The sequence below is a fragment of the Monoraphidium neglectum genome (assembly GCF_000611645.1).
Source record: "Monoraphidium neglectum strain SAG 48.87 unplaced genomic scaffold scaffold00347, whole genome shotgun sequence".
Taxonomy (NCBI): domain Eukaryota; kingdom Viridiplantae; phylum Chlorophyta; class Chlorophyceae; order Sphaeropleales; family Selenastraceae; genus Monoraphidium; species Monoraphidium neglectum.
The window spans coordinates 12,214-28,066 of NW_014013281.1; the positions used below are offsets into that span (position 1 = coordinate 12,214).

At 65.9% G+C, this 15,853-nt stretch overlaps 3 protein-coding genes across 3 annotated transcripts; 2 read left to right on the top strand and 1 right to left on the bottom strand.

The window, feature by feature from the left end:
• Window positions 1–987: 987 nt before the first annotated feature.
• MNEG_2917 (hypothetical protein) lies at window positions 988–2,958 on the top strand (the record flags this gene model as incomplete). Its single annotated transcript, XM_014048605.1, has 5 exons — window positions 988–993; window positions 1,156–1,175; window positions 1,412–1,551; window positions 1,806–2,313; window positions 2,643–2,958. 5 exons carry the CDS (start codon window positions 988–990, stop codon window positions 2,956–2,958), a joined length of 990 nt encoding a protein of 329 aa, XP_013904059.1.
• A 1,297-nt stretch (window positions 2,959–4,255) lies between these two features.
• On the bottom strand, window positions 4,256–12,792 carry MNEG_2918 (hypothetical protein; the record flags this gene model as incomplete). Its single annotated transcript, XM_014048606.1, has 18 exons — window positions 4,256–4,366; window positions 4,678–4,779; window positions 5,220–5,316; window positions 5,672–5,754; window positions 6,131–6,231; window positions 6,624–6,905; window positions 7,278–7,347; window positions 7,739–7,804; window positions 8,039–8,101; window positions 8,613–8,729; window positions 9,141–9,248; window positions 9,658–9,806; window positions 10,290–10,458; window positions 10,844–10,926; window positions 11,255–11,375; window positions 11,863–11,962; window positions 12,168–12,310; window positions 12,619–12,792. 18 exons carry the CDS (start codon window positions 12,790–12,792, stop codon window positions 4,256–4,258), a joined length of 2,139 nt encoding a protein of 712 aa, XP_013904060.1.
• Window positions 12,793–14,481: 1,689 nt separating this feature from the next.
• MNEG_2919 (hypothetical protein) lies at window positions 14,482–14,932 on the top strand (the record flags this gene model as incomplete). The annotated part of the gene is made up of 1 exon (XM_014048607.1): window positions 14,482–14,932. A coding segment is annotated over one exon (451 nt), but the record flags the coding sequence as incomplete, so codon positions are not given.
• Window positions 14,933–15,853: the final 921 nt, after the last annotated feature.

A 15,853-nucleotide genomic window follows, 5' to 3' on the forward strand; every position in this document is an offset into this window, starting at 1 on the left:
GTTGTTGCAGGAATCTGCAAATCTGGAAGTCTCCATGTGTAGAGGCGCGCAACCCCGGTCTCATGAAAACCGACTTGGAACGTTTGTAGGTGTCACAAGACGACAAGCCTCGCGCAACCCCACACCGCCCCCCCCAGCTGGGTGGTTGTTTTGCTGCCCCTCTTGCATTTTGGATGGGGGCTGTAAAACTCAATGTGTGAAGATTCGATGAGGGCAGTGAGGGACTGCTGTAAGCTCTGCACGATGGCGGCAGGGCGGGTGTGGGTTTCTGCACAGGCGTCATGTTGGAAAACTTGTCATGGCTCTCCACCCTCTCAGTGAGCACAACAGATGGCTGCATCAGCGGCACCGGCTGCCGTCCGGTTGCTGGGGCAGCAAGGCGAGGCTTGGGACGCAAGAAGATGATGAGGTGCTCGAATGCTGGAATCTCCACCCCCCTCGCTTGGCCGCAAGCCGGGCGCCACAACGAACCCCAACACACAGGAACAGCGGGAGTTGATGTTTGGAGAATGTTCAATTTGATGCTCTGCTGAGGTACTGGCGAGTGCGGCGTTTCGACCACACCGTGGCTGCCCCAACGCGGTGAGGAGTTGGGGGTGGTGGGCAGCGGGGAACCGCTTTTGGGGGAGGTGTTGGAGCGGGCGAGCGCGGCAGAATCTGGTCGGTGAGCACACTCACGTAGCACTAGGTGCAATGAAGGTTACGTGAACATCACGATCAACCACAAAGAGTGCAGACCCTGCTTAGCCGCTGGCGCGTCACGCAGCTAGCACCCACCCCTGTCCGCAGCGCCTGCACCCAGTGTCGGGGCCACCGAGTCGAGCAACGGCAGGGCGTACCAGGAGTAGCGCGCCACAGCATTATCAAACAAATATTTATACAACTTCACTAAAACATCGAGAGCTTTGCGGTGTACATCAGTTCGCGAAACCTTCCGTGGTGCTTGGCAAGCGGGCCTGCAGCAAGCTTTGCAGCTATCACAAAAAGATGTTGGTGCGCAGCGGCCTAGCCAGGCCATCTTGGGCCCTCGTGCGGAGAGAAGCCCATGGCGTTCGGCTAGTGCCTCCGCGGGCACACTCCTCTGCAAACGCGGACGTGCAACCAGCGCGGAGGAGCGTCAAGGACCCCTTTGTCGAGGCTGCACACCGCTTGCAGAGCCTGGTGCACGCCGTTGGGTGAGCAAGGCAGCAGAGGCACCGACGCGCGCGCGTAGAGCGCGGCGCATGCCACTTGCACGGCGCATCCTTGTTTGTCACTCACACAAAAAGTCGGTACATCAGCACAGAAGTTGCCGCCGCCTCGCGCTCGCCTCGCCTCGCCTCGCCTGGGCGGCCGCACCGCCCGGCGCTTCCGCTGCCTCCCCTATGCAACGCCCTGGGTTGCTGCCTCTCCGCTCACCCCCCCCCTGCAGCGATGGGGAAGAGGAGTTGCTGCAGCAGTCGCTGCGGGAGGAGGCGCCCCTCTCCAAGCTCGGCCTGATGGCGCTGGGAGGGGGCGTCATCATGCTGAGCGCGCTGCTGGTCTCGAACTTGGCGGGGCAGGATCCATGGGGTGAGCAGCGGCACGCATGGGCGCGCATGCGCTGTGCACGCAGTCGCGCACACATGTGGCTGCGCACATGGAGGCTTGCGGGGCAAGGGACGCCCCCGCATGCGACGGAGGGGCACCTGCGCTCCCGGTGCTGCCTGGCGTCTCAGTGAGCCTGCCCCCATGCGCTGCCCTGACATGCCCGCCCCCATGCCCATGCGCCTATGCGCCATGACGCCACGACGCCACCCTCCAAACCACCCCGCGCCCCCCGCCAGGCGGCGCGACGCTTTCAGTCAGCAGCCTCCAGGCCGCCGCCGCCGGCGCGGCGCTCGCGCTGCCGCTCGTCTGGTTCCGGCTGCACATCTGGTCCCCGGGCGCGGCCGACGCGCTGCCCGCGCTCGCGGACATGCACAGGCAGATGGAGTCCGAGGCGGAGCCCTGGCTCTGCCGCTTCGACCGCGGCCACCTCTTGGCCCATGCGGCGCTCGAGGTGCTGCCCATGACGATGCTGCTGCTGCCCGCGGCCCAGGGCGGCCTCTGCGCGGGCTTCAACCTTTACTCGTCGCTGCTGCAGCAGGCGCTCTTCGCGTCCCCGGTGGCCGCGGCGGCGTCAGCGTCGGCGGCGGCGTCCGCGTCGGCGGGGTCGGCGATGCCGGAGGGGCTGGGGGCGGTGCTTGCGGTGCTGATCACCGCGACGGCCGCGGGCGTGGTGCACAGCCTCAACTCGGTGGGGGACGAGGAGGAGGTGGAGGTCGTGAGGGATGCCGTGCAAAATGCGGACAGGTGAGGGAGGCGGAGGTTTTGCTGTTCGATTTGGCATGGCCGCGGCGGCGCGAAGCGGCGAAATGGGCGGAGCCGGTTGCCTGTGGGGGCAGCCGGCCGGGCCTGGCGGCCGTCCGGGTGTGCGGCCGTTGTCCGGAGGGTGTGGTGAGGGCGCGCGGCGCGGCCCTGGCGCCCGGCGAGGCTGCGCCTGAGGTTTTGTGGCGGGCGCCGCTCATGCTGAGCCGCTCTGCATGTAGATTGGTGTGTCATGAACGGTCACACACCTCAAACAGGAGGCGGTTGCAGACACCGTCCCGCCCGGCACACATCCCCGCGCCTCTGGCAATCAGGTACTACCGGCTGACAGCAATGGAGGTTGGCAGCACCGCCGCCGACGCGGCACGCGCCTCGACCGCGTTCAAGGCCGTCGCGGTCAGCTGGATGGAGGCGCGGGAGGATGCGTCGTCGCTGGCGGGCTCGGTTGCGTTCTTGGACGTCGTCTGCATTTCGGCGATCTGGCATTTGACCGGCGACCTGGCCGCCGCGGCAACCGCGGCGCTGGCGGTGGCGGCGGTGGATTATCACTACTTGCACGACGCTGCGCTGCGCGGCGGTGCGCGGCGCGGCGGCGGCAAGGCTGCAAAGTCGACCGGCGAGTCGCGGTGAGGGCCGCAGGCGCGGCCGCGCCGTTGCGCCGCGCGTCGACTGGAGGGCAGCTGCCTTCCTTACGCCGCGGTTGTGTTGCGCGCAGCCGCCTTGAGGCGCGCGGCGGTGGCGGTGCAAGGGATGCACGTGTTTTTGAAGCATGTCGTGCGTGCGCAGGGTGGTGCGTCCTTTTTTTCGCGCGGCGGTGCGTTGAGTTCCTATGGTTTTGGCTGCTGTTTGGCCTGGGCCTCTTTTAGGGCGCCCCTTGAATCGCCCGTGTTGGTGCGCACCGCTTTTCCTAGCCAGGCTTGCCACAAGGAACTGCATACAAGGAACTGCAGCTGTGTATATGCACAGATTACCAGAGTTGAGCGTTTCGGCATTGGGCCCCGCAGGAGCCCGCATCCACGCAGGCCGCCCGCTGCCGCGATCTGGGCGTCGCCCGCCGCCTTGCTGCGGCGGCGCCGCCCCCCACTCCTACCTCAGGCGGCCCCCCGCCCCTGCAAGCTGTGGCTTGGGCGAGCGCCGCGCAGCCGCGCCGCGGGGGCCCCGGCTTCACTACCCAATCAACCAGGGCAACCTCAAAACAAAGGCGCAGGCGGAGCCTGGGCCGCAGCTGTTGTCCCCGGGGGGCAAGCAGCGCGGCAGCGTCCGCGCTACACACCCCTTTTTGACAGCCTCGACTTGTTTATCGTATAGCTATCGCCAAACTTGCGCTTCGTGCCCGCGGCTCGCGCGGCGCTCGTGTGGCGCTGCTGGCTGTGGCGCACCGCGAGGCGCGGCAGATTGCGCGCACCGCGGGACCTTGACCGGTCAACTGCTGGGTTTGCCCCACTGCACTGTTGTTGATATGCTGCGCTTGCGGTTTTGCTGGTACAGATTGGGCTTGCTGCCATTTGTTTCCTGCTCAGGTGAGCACGTTTGTAACATAACATGCATTTACTGCCTTTGATTCATTACCGGTTTTATATACGTTCAAATACTGGGGTCATCAGCAAGACGCGAGGAGCTGCCAGCTCAGCCGAAGCGACCTGGCCCGGCATCACCCGCCCTGCTGGGCCATCTTCCAGGCGTGCGGCGCGGTCTGCATTTGCAGATTTCACGTCGCCGCGGCTTGAGGGGGGAGCATGCACCAGCCCACTGCATGAAGGCCCCAGCGGGTCATCAGCGGGGCACTGCGCCCCGCTCCCCTCGTCCTCCCACGCTGATCCACCCGCCGTAGCAGAGGTGGCATGATGCTTGCCCGTCGCGTGTGCGCGCGTCAGAGGCTCCGCAGTGCCCACAACTCTGGATAGCCGGTGCCAAGAGTGGCCACATGTTACAGCTTCAAGCTCAAAATGGCAGCCGCTTGCTCTGCGTCGAGCACCCGCACGCCTGCTTCCCGCAGCGCCTCGGCCGCGCCCGGGCCGCGGCCGTCCCGCCCCAGGGCCTGCGGTGAGGGCGCGAGACAGGGGGTGTCGCGTGAGAGGCGCTGCAGCCCCCGTGCCCGCGCGCTCGCTCAGTGATATGGTTTAGGGCGTTGCCTGCAGAGGTGTGGCTGACCCATGCTGACATCATCAGCAGTGGGGGCGGACGCACCCCCCGCCCACCCCCGACGCGCAGGCGTCGAAGCGGCCTCGCGTGCGCCCGGAGCGCCGACGTGCGGGCAGCGCAGTGCGTGGCGTGTTGGGGGTTCGGAGAGGGGGGGCCTTGCGCCACACCGCTGCTGGCGCCAGGCCGGCCCGAGGGCCCGGGGATCACCCGCTGCAGCTCGTCGGTTGCCCTGGGGTGTTCTATTGTGAGCAGCGCGACAGCATCCAGCAGTTCAGGGAAGTAGGCCCTCGGGCTGCGCCACGAATAGGGCTGGGTCGCAAGCAGCGTCCAGGGGTCGGATGTGGATCGACGCAGGGTGAGTTGAACCGGTGCATGAGTGAAAGACGGTGATGACGTCGAGATGGCGGCGAGATCTGAAGCGCAGCTTTTCCAGGCCTTCCTGGGGCCGAGAAAGACCCCAGAAGTTGCCACCCGACAGTCGCAGCGCGCCCCCGCCCCCGGCCCCGCCCCCGCTCGCAAAGCCACAAGTCGTCGCTGGCGCCCTGCCGTACGCATCTGTGGGCGCCCTGCCGCGGCGCAACCCCGCAACTGTCACCGCATCCGTTCACACAGCGCCGGTCACGACACACGCTGTGTTTGACAGCGTATTTCGTGCCGGACGGCGCCCCACAGCACACCGCGCTCATGCAGGTTCCTGTGATATCGATTCCAGTGCTGCACACGTGTCCTACCCACCCACACCCACCCACCTGGAAGAGCCTCAGCAGGGCCCCAACGTCCACCGCGAGCTGGCGCGCCCCCGCGGGGCTGAACAGCATCTCTGTGGCCACCCCATTGTACAGCTCCCTGCAATTGCGATGATTATTCCCCGTGGTGATTGTTACAGGGCCGTTGGCAGGGCGGGGCGCCTCTCTTAGAGGGCCGCATGTTTGAGGCGGGCTCATTGGGGAGGGAGGCGGGTGCGTGCTTGGGGTGGGTGCGTGCTCGGAGCGGGTGCATGCTTGGGGCGGGCGCGTGGTTGAAGGTCGGGGTTTGGCGGCAGCCCCCGCGCCTTGTGCGGGGTGCGCGCCGAGGCGCGCGGTTTTGCGTTCACGAGCGACTCGCGGCGGCTGCGGCGCTTGCAAAAGCATGTGTCAGCAGTTGGAAAAAGGAGGGCCGCGGCAACAGGCGACGCGAGGGCTGCAGTCCACGCAAATCCAACCTGTTTATGGCGGCGGCGGCGGCGCGCAGGCAGTCGCGGAAGCAGTCCCGGTCCAGCTGGGCCGCCAGCGCCGCCAGGGCGCCCTGCGGGAGTCAGAGTTGGTAAGGGCGTGCAGGCAGGGTCAGGGCCGCCTCAATCGACCTGCTGCGGGGGCGAGCGCCTGGGACCAGCGGGAGGAGGCGTCGCCGGGCGGTGCACGACTGCGGCCGGCGGGCCCCCACCCCGACGCGCTGCGTGCCGGCCTCGACCGCGGCCCGCGGCGGAGGCGGCGGCGGCGGCCGGGAAGGGCGCCGTGCAGCTTCGTAAAGCAGCTCGCTGCCTCAACGACCCCTTCCATTCACGACGCGTGTTCCAGGTGCTGCAGACACATTTTCCCACCAGCTTTCTACCACCTTCCCACCAGCTTCCCACCAGCTTCGTGCCAGCTTCCTGTCACCTCCTCACCGAACCCACGCCCACCTGCAGCCACTGTAGGCCGTCCACCAGCCCTGCGGACACCACAGCCGCGTCCGCCGCAGAAGGGTCTGGATCTTTGAAGGGCGCGGGGTCCGCCATGTACCCTGGGAAGTCGCAGGGGCGGCGCGGAGACTTTGACCTTCAGAGTCCGAGACTGTGCAGGAGACTGGGAGCCTGATGCGTGTGCCGCGGTCGCAATGACGTGGTACAAAGGATTGATCTCCAGAGAGTGCCAAAAATACGGCCCGCACCAGGGGGCAGTGCGTGGGCCCGTCATGAAACGCGTGCGCCATCGGGCGACCATCGGTGCGCCGGCCGGCCCGCCGCGCGGCCGCGCTTTCGGCGGGTCGAAGCGCCCGCAGGCGGAGCGGCCCGGCAAGCCTTTGTCCCGCTAAGCCCTGAGCACACCCGCGGCGCCGCCCGGCAAGGCCGGGGCGGAGCAGGTCCCTGGCTGCCGCGGTGCAAATCGGGGCCCAGTGCAGCCCCGAAAGCCCACCCTGCGCGTGCTGCAGGAAGCCCTGCGCCACCGCCTTTGCCACTTTGAGCGTCCACTCCCGCCGCGCGGAGGCAAAGTCTCCGAGGGGCTTCGACAGCAGACGCCGCGCCGCCGTGGCTGCCGCCGCCGCCGAAGCCTTTTCGCCGCCGCCGCTGCCCGGGGCCGTTTGAGACGAGGCCCCGTCTTGCCGCTGCTGCTGCTGCTGCTGCTGCTGCTGCTGTTGGTGTCGTTCAGAGTGAGCGTCCAAGGTCTGCGCCGCCTCTGCCCGTCGCTCGAAAATCTCTGTCGGGGATGGGGGCAGGTGTGGTGGGAACGTTTGAAAGTTTATGAATGCACCGGGGTCCAAATGAGCCCCCTGAAGCTTTGACCATCGGACGCGCAAAACCATCAGGGGCGACTAGCCCCCTGAAAAGCTGGGCGAGGGCTCAATAGCCGCCCTTTGCACGCTGGGCCCAGCGCCGCTCGACCGAGATGCTATGCTCAGGGCCGCCCTGACGGCTGCCGCGAAGCTGCGGCCGTTGCTCGCTTGCAGATCACAGAGCGGAGCAGCGGCGCCGGGTCAACGCTGGTCAACCGCCGCAAGTCGCGTCCCAGATCGGAGAAGGATTTTATAGATTGAAGTTAAAAGATCATGTCCAAGATTGCGTCCCTCACCTGCAATGGTGAGGGCCATGTCTTCTAAGTGGTGCTCCAGGTAGTGACAAAAGCAGACGCACACGCACGCCTGGGGGGGTGGGGGTGGGAGCGGGGCGGAGCGCGGGGCGGGCGGCTAGTGCGCCGGCTGGTGAGACGAGCGGGCTGGTTGGCAAACTATTGGTTGGCGTAGCGACCGGCTGGTCGACAGAAACTGACAGAAAACGAGGGGCCGCAGGAAATGGAAGGCTGGGTGACGAGGGAGGACGTGGAGGCTGCTGATTAGGCGACGGGCCGCCGGCAGGCTTGACGGCCGAGGTACGGAGGGATTAATCAGATCGCTGTGGACGCGCAAGCGGAATTCGCAGCTGCCGGTCAATTCAAACCGGCGCCGAGCGACAGCCAGTGACAGAGCGCCAGCAGAACGGAGCTCCGGCGGGCGGCCCCGGGGCCGGCGGCTGTGCGGCCGAGGTGCCACACACCTTGCGCATCCAGGTGGCGTGGTGTTTGGCATCCCTGAAGAGGTCGGCTTGCTGCAGGGTACGCACCTGTCCAGGGTTTGGGGTTTGGAGTTTGGCCCGCGATCGTGCGCGGGTGCGAGGCAGGGGTCAGAGGGTGGCCTGCACGTGCACCTGGGGAGGCCGGGGGACGCGGCGCGCCCGCAGCCGCGGAGGCGGCGGCGGCGTTGCCGCTGCACACCAGCAGGCCAGCCGCCGGGGCTCAGGGTCCTGGCGCGTGCGGCGGAGCACGCACTATACGCAGAAAATTGATCACCGGCGCACCACTGTGGAGTGCGCGCCTCCCAGGACATCAGCCGCCAAAAAATTCAGGTATCGGTCCTGGGCCTGTCAAGATGCAGTTTGCAGGGAGGGGTGTGATGCATCAACGCGGGTTGGGGACAGGGTGTGATGCATCACCGCAGGTCGGGGGCGGGGTGGATGAGTGGGTGGCGGAAGGGAGAGGTAGGAAGAGACGTTGATGAGACAGCGTCTCAAGCGGTCAACACAACCCGACAAGGCTGCCAGGTGCTGGGTGCCGATTGCAGTGCCGCGGCAGGGCTTGGGGGCTTGCAGCTGGGGGTGGTTGTTGGGGTTTGAATCAGGGCACCTTGACCAGAGCCGAGGCGTCTCATCCGAACAATGTTGCTGAGGATTATGGGGCAGCCTTGGTTGCGTTCCAGCAGTCTCAGACGCCCTCGCGGCGTCGCGAGGGCGCCGCAGCGGCGGCCGCCCGCCGAGCTGCATGACGCGTGCGCCGTCGCCGGGGGCGATGGTTGAAAGCGGACGCGCCGCGACCCCGAGACGGCCCCCGCCGCGCGCGGCTCGGCCCCGGCCTCCGCCCGGGCCCGGCCCGCACCTCGTCGCTTGGGAAGTTATGCGCCCGCGGCAGCAGCTGCCCGGCAGCCAGCGATACGGCGCCCTCGGCGGCGGCTGGGGGGTAGAACTCACAGCGCCACGCGGGCTGGTCTTCAGCCTGTGGACGATGACGTCATGGCATCATCACAAGCGACGATCAGATATCAGGTGGTCAAGTGAATGTAGCAGCCATTTCTTGGCCATCCATTCAACTAACGTCACATGGACAGAACACAAACCAAACCTTCTCGCCCACACATCGACAGTTCAGTTGCAATCGCACGGCCTGCCTGGGTCTGTACAAGTTTACCGCACGCTGGCTGTGTGACGGCAGCTCTGGCGGCGGAAGCGGCGCGCAGCACGTGGCAAATTTGCATGGCAATGCTGCCTATCAGCCTGACCTTGGCACCCTCAGAACCCTCCTACAATTCCCCCTGTTTGCCTTTTCTGTTCTCACACACGCACGCAAGCTTGCACCCAACCCCACACTCTCACACACACACACGGACGCAGACACACATATGCACACATCAAAACTCAACTGCAGCGAAGGGGCGCTGTCCCAGGCGCCTGGGCTGTAGAGCACTCCCTCCAGCGCCCTCAGTGCTGCGCCGCCCTCAGAAGACAGCCAGGCGTCCTGGGCGCCAGCAAAAACAGCAATCAGCATGAGTTGATAACTGAGGATTTGCTAGCAACAAGTCGAAAAAACCCTTGATCATGCATTTAAGGGATCCAGGCCCATTTAGCAATCTATGACGGAGGGAGCTATGTGTGCGGTTGCTGGGCGGTCCAGGGCCGCGACCACGCCAATTGAGGTGAGTGCCAGGAGGGCGGCTCGGGTCCGCCTCAGGTGGAACGATTGTTGGGTGGAGAGGCTTGCAAGTGAGGCGCTGACGATGCATACTGTGAGCTGGCCAGAGCCAAGGCAGCCATGAAGCATAAGGGCTCAGGTGCTCAGCAGGGCGGCTGGGGCTGCTCTGTTTCTCCGCAGCTGGCACGCCCCTGCGCCTTCCAGGAAGCTGCCGGCAGCGAGCCGGACCACCCACCATCCACTCTTCCCGCTCCCCCAGCACGCCCAGCGCGCCGCACCGCAGCAGCGGCAGCGGAAGGGGCGGGCCGTCCGCCTTGGACGTCATCGAAGCGGGGCCGCCGGCGCCGATGACGCCGAGGGGGGGCGCCATTTTGGTATCGAAGTCTGGGGGTCAATGTGGTGTGGGTGGAACGTGGTATGTGGATAAGCGAGCATGCATGCATGCGTTCGTGCATGAAATACAGCATGTCGCTGCCACCCCAGGTAATTGTCTCCCTTGCACATCAGTATTACACCCAATCGCCGCATGTGCAAACCGCGGGCAGCAAGGGCAGCCCGCGCCGCACAGGAAGGAGGATTAAATTGCGTGCCTGCCGCCTGTTTTGTACTGCACGTCGGCTCACATGCGGCCGCCATGCGGCCCCCATGCGGCGCCCATGCGGCCCCCCATGCGTCCTGTACCCTCACAGACATGCAGCAGCCACTGTTTGGGGCGAAGCTGCAGCATACTTAATCTCACACACACCGCGCCTGCCATACCAACCCCTGCTGACATACTGCATGCCGAGACTGCAGAATCTGCAACGAATGGATGATAGTTATAGGATAAAAATCAGCGGGCAATGGCCCACAAAACCCCAGACCCACCTATCATGGCGTCGACCCACGTCAGCCACAGCTCCCCGTCCTCCGCCTCCAGTAGCGCCGGCAGCTTCCGCCCCCGCAGCAGCTGCTTGGCAGCTTCCCGCAGCGCGCGCGCGAACTCGGCTCCAAACAGGTAGCGCCCGCCGCCCAGGCCCGCTTCGTCCACCAGAGACTGCGGGCGCAGCGGAAAAACCCCATTGCATGAGAAGACTTCAGCACCTCTGGAACCCTGCAGGCGGGCTCTGTGCATGCTCTCCGGATGGGCGTCGCTCACACGCGGCGCCTTTGTGGATTGCCGCAACAAGCCGGCGCCGGCACCGGCGTGCGTGTTTCATTCGTGAACCGGCCGAATTGTGTCACATAGTGTAGCAAACCAGGAATCTGAAGTACCAAAACATCTATGAACCAGAGTGGGCTCAGATTGACCACCCCCCATTAAACAAGTCAAAATTACTGGAAGAAGTGCACCGGCAGCAACGCGCCATGCTGGAACCGCCCCGCCCCATGCACCCCATGCCGCGTGTCGTGTCCTGCGCTTGTCGACGACGATTATGCACCTGGAAAACTTCCAGCTGGGGCCCGTACTCTTTCGCCAGCCGCACCACAGTCTGAAACAGCCACGCCGGGCGGTCCAGCCGGCCTGCGTTCCAGCGCGGCCGAAGCGCCCGCGCCCACGGCGCAACGGGTGAGCGGCTTGGCGGGGGCGAGGTCAGCTGGGTGCATGAGGCACGGGGCCGCGCCGCCGGGGCTGCGAGAGCAAGACGAGCCGGCGGCCGGGCAGGGGGCGGGTAGCGGCGGCCCGCTGCGGCGAGGGTTCTCGCATCCACACAACAGCGGGTCGACGCGCCGCCGCTCGAGCCGCGTCGCACGGTCGAAAGGACGATTTGGCCTTTGGGGGCGTTTTTGTCTCTTCGCCTGGGGGAAAACAGGGGCGGAACGAGGCGATTTGTTTTCCCATACTTTCGCACCTGCGGGGGCGGTGTTGTCAAAAAGGGCTCCGAGTTTCTCCCCCAGTGGCGCCGCCAGCAGCTGCGCCGCCCACAGCAGCGGCGCCGAGGGGCCCGCGAGCGCCGCCAGCGGCTGGCCGGACTGCAGGCGCGGGCGCGGGCAGGGAGGGCGGCCGGGCGCGGGGCGCCGGCGTCGGGCGGCAGGCTGGGGCCGGCTCCTTTAAATGGGGGTTTCAATCCCAGGTGGATCCAAGAGTGTGGAGCTGCAATCAACAAGCGGACGGCGAGCAAGTTTGGCTGGGTCTGGTGGGTCGGAGGGGCGACAGGGGAGCCAGCCGCGGACGACTGCTGGCGGGCTTTCTTACAACGCTTGGAAGCTGCAGCACGCAAGTGGGCCCTGCGGGTTGCGGTCGCGCTCGTGTGCGCGCGTGCATTCACACACACGCACACACACATACCCAGGACCGACACACACACACACACACACACACACACACACAAACACAACTCTCACAGCCCCCACACGCATTCCCCCACACCACCCACCCACCCACACACACACATGTGCCCCCCCATAACCCCCCCCCTACACACACACACACCTACATACATACACATATCTCACACACCTGCTCCGCAGCCTCAAAGCCGGATCGCTCCTCCACCAGCTGCAGCCGCGTGAGCGCCACCATCAGCTGGTGCAGCGCAGTGATGTCACCCTGCGCCGCGCTGGGGGGGCGCGTGTGCAGGCACACGATGCGCCGGCCGCGTGCGGATTGAGCAGGCAAAGGGGTTGCACGATGGCTTTTTGGCTGCGGGGGCATGGCGACGTGCGTCAGGGCCAGTGACGCGGCAACCCAGCAGCAGTAGCAGCAGCTACAGACAATTTACAAAACCCCAGTCGCCAGCACGCCGCTGCATCCCTCACCCTCACCCTTCCAAAGCAAGGCCGCCGCCACCGCTGCTGCCATCGCCGCCGCTGCTGCTTGCTCCCGAAACAGGGGGTGGCCAGCCGCAGGCCCCCAGGTGTGCCTCAATCCGACAGCTGAGCGCCCCCCGCAGCTTTCCAAGGCACGCCTGCGTCGGCACGTTAGCCCCGTGGGGGCCGCAGAAACCGCTATTTCAACGGCGGTCGAAGGCGCTGGTGCCAAGCGCCCGGCCGAGGCGGGGCGGCAGGCCGTGGGTTGGTCGCCAGCGAGCGCCGCTGCCAGCCAATGAGCAGGTTCGAAGCGGAAATCGAGCCCAATGCAGGACGACATCTGACGCCCATGTGTGCATGAGGTGGGGGGGAGACGAAGCAACTGAGCCGCATCCGCCCCACCGGCCGCCACCGACGCAGCGATCCCCCAACCCCCGCTTCGCCAGCCGAACGGGCACCCACGCACCTGCAGCCGCCTTCCGAGGTCCCCTTCCCACTCCCGCAGCGCCGCCGGCACCGCCCCAGAGCCCGCGCCGCGCTCGCCAGAACCGCCGCCGCCGCCGCCGTCTGTCTCTGCCGCCACCGCCGCTGAGCCGCGCGCCGCGAGCGCCTCGGACTGCCGCAGGGCGGCGGAGTACATGTCCGCGCCTTGGACTGCGAGGGCCGCCAGTCCGGCGGAGTCCTGTGGAGCGGCGGGCCGTGATAAAGTTGAGTCTAGCGGCGGCGCGCAACCGCATCGAGGGCTTTGTCGAGCTGCCCACGCCGACTGCCGCGGCTGCACGCTGGCGTCGATAAGGCTGGCGTGCCGCCAAGCGCCGCCGCGGTTTGCTGGCCTGCCGCACGCGTGCGTGCGCCGTGGCGGGCGCTTTTCCGTCGATGCCAAGCGTCCGGTCTAGCCACCCTGCGGCGGCGAGTGCGCCGCGGAACGGGCCGCGGACGCGTCGCGGCGCGGCGCGGCGCACCTCCAGATCGATCGCGTCGGCGCCGCGCACGTGCCTCTCCAGCTGCCGCGCGGCCTCGGTGCAGTCCCTCAGGAGTGCCACTGCGTTTCACGGAAGTTGAACGGTTGTTTTGGGTGCCGATGGTGGACATAGGTGCCGAGGGAGAGAGCGCGTGTGCGGGTGCGGCAGGAAGCTGCCCGCGGAATGGGGTGGGAGTGCGGGTTCAAAAAGCTCTCATGCGGCTGGCGTCGTGCACCAAGACAGCGGCGAAACAATCGTGCGGCCGCCGGCGCCGGTGCCAGGCGGTAGAAACCACAATGGCCAAAGGTTCCACGCGCGAGCCGCCGCGCCGCGGGCCGCGGCCCGCGCGCATCGGGGGCCGCACCGTAGCCGTGGGCGGCAGAAAGCAGCGACAGCGCCGCCACCTGCTCCGCGGGCGCCCCCAGCTCGGCGGGCGGCCGCGGCGACGCACTTGACCCCTGTTCACGGAGGCGGGCGGCCGGGCCTGGTTGTTCGCGGCGTGCGTTTTTCGTGTATGCAAAGCGGGCGCCATGGGGGAGTGCGCTGCGAACTCAGGGCGTCGTCGCTTTGGCGTGGTTGCATGGCTGTGCTGGCAGGTGTATCGATAAGCCAAGCGAAAGGAACAGTCATGTCAACCTGATGAATAATTTACTTCGACACCTGACCGCGTCGGCCCTGTACATACCCTGCCCACAAACTCGCAGGCACCTAGCAGTGATGCAAGCACAGCAGGCTCTCACCGCAACCGCCTGCTGAATGAATGCGCCGATGTTGCTGAGCAGGGCTGCTTGCTCTCCTCGACAGCGATCTAGCTCTTGCTGCAGGTGCTGAACCCGCCCTGCCGCCATTGCCACGGATGCGCAACCCAGGTCAGCCCAGCAGTGATCTACAAGTTTTCTGAATCATCTGTTCTGAAGCAATCACAGCATGCTGCAACGAATCTAGCCTCCTTTTAATCATTTTGCGGGCTGGCAGGGAGTCTTGTGCCGTACCTGTTTTGTGCCCCCTAGTGACGAAGCGAACGGTGACAGCTGCTGAAGCGGACGTTGACACCTTGCATGAAGCACTGGCTGTTCCAGGATTGTGATTACCAAGCCCCTCTTACAATAGATTGTATCTATTGAAACAACAGATCATGGCTGTCATTGTTGACCCCGCGTCGTGGCACAGAGTATTTGTCCCTTTATAGCCTGCTTGAGGGATGTCACATTTACTTCTTGTCCGTCTGGCAGAGGCGGAAGGTCAACCTGTGCGCGAAGCAGTGGGCACGCTCCTCCGGTGCGACTCTCTCCAGCGCTGCTGCTCCACTGCGCTGCCACACCGTGCGCCGCCCTTGCCCTCTTGCGCTCCCTGCTGCAGCAGCGCGCATGACGGCCGCTAGCGTCTGCCATGCAAGCAGCTGCCATGGCGCGCCGCGGCCCGCCCAGCTGACGGCGCTCTGCTGCCCGCCCCCTCACTCGCCCTCACCCCCGGTCTGCGCTCCCAGCCTGGATCCCTCAAGCCCCTGCCACGCCGCATACTGCGATACACATGGCGCCCTTCATTACGTCCATTTCGACTCTGAAAGCGGTGCTGTCACCCCCTTAGCGCGCTACCAGCTGCACATTGTTGACGGCGGCACCCCCAGCGGCGAACGCAGGCAGCACACGCAGCAGCGGCGGCGCCCACTGCAGAAGCCATGGGCGGCGTTCGACTTTGTGCCGGGGCGGCCGGGGGAGCTGCTGATCGCTCAGCAGGACAGCCGCCGCGTTCTTTATGCCGCGCTTCCCAGAGCAGAGGGAGCTGCTGGGGAGGTCTTCCTGTTTGGGGGCCACACAGGTGGGTGTCACCAGCTGCCGGTGTCACCCGAACAACCTTCGCATGGGGGCACTGCGAGAGCTGGCAGGCGCAGTGCATAGTGCATGGCTGATTGCATGATCCTCTCACCGGCAGTTGCGCAGGAGCGGGTCGCTGCATGCGCCTCGTTGCGTCCCGCAACATGCATGACGTGCCCGCTCGTCACACCCATGCGCTGAGCTCGCAGCTGCTATAACGTGCATATGCAACAACGGCAGCATCGCGGCGGCGGGCGGTGCAGACGGCGCAGTCAAGCTGTGGCGGCTGTCTGATGGGCAGCTGATAGACAGCAGGTGAGGCGCGCAGGGCGGTGAGCGTTTGACCGCAAGTTGACTGAGGGCAAGGACGCAGCAGATCAAGTAGTGGTGTATGTGTGTGTGGGGGAGGGGGCGTGCGTGCGAATGTGTGTGTAGTAATGCGTGTGCGTGACCATGGTTTTTTTGCGTACATGTCAGTGTGCTGCTCGACGTGTGTGCGTGCGTGTGCAGCCTCAATAAATCATATGCACGGCTGGTGCCATAAGATGGCGTGGCGTGGCCATGCAGCTAGACGAGGGGGTCGTGAGAACGTAGGACAAGCACCCTCGATTGCCCCTGCAACGCCACCCTCCCCCTCATGTGCCCCTGCCCCCTCAGGACGGAGCCGGAAAGCGGCGCTGTCACCGCCCTGACAATCTTTCCAGGGGCCCCCTTGGTGCGCCGCGGCGCAACGCGCCCTGCCGGCACGCTTCTCAAGCGCTGATGCATCTCATGTGTGTTGACCCAGTCAAAGGCGTGCCCGCCATGTACATCGCATCATGCCGACCTCACCACGTCACTGGGCATCATCGCTAGCCGTTCACCTCCCAACAAATCACCAACCCCATGACTCCCGTCTCGCACCTCACGTCCCGTCACGCCGCAG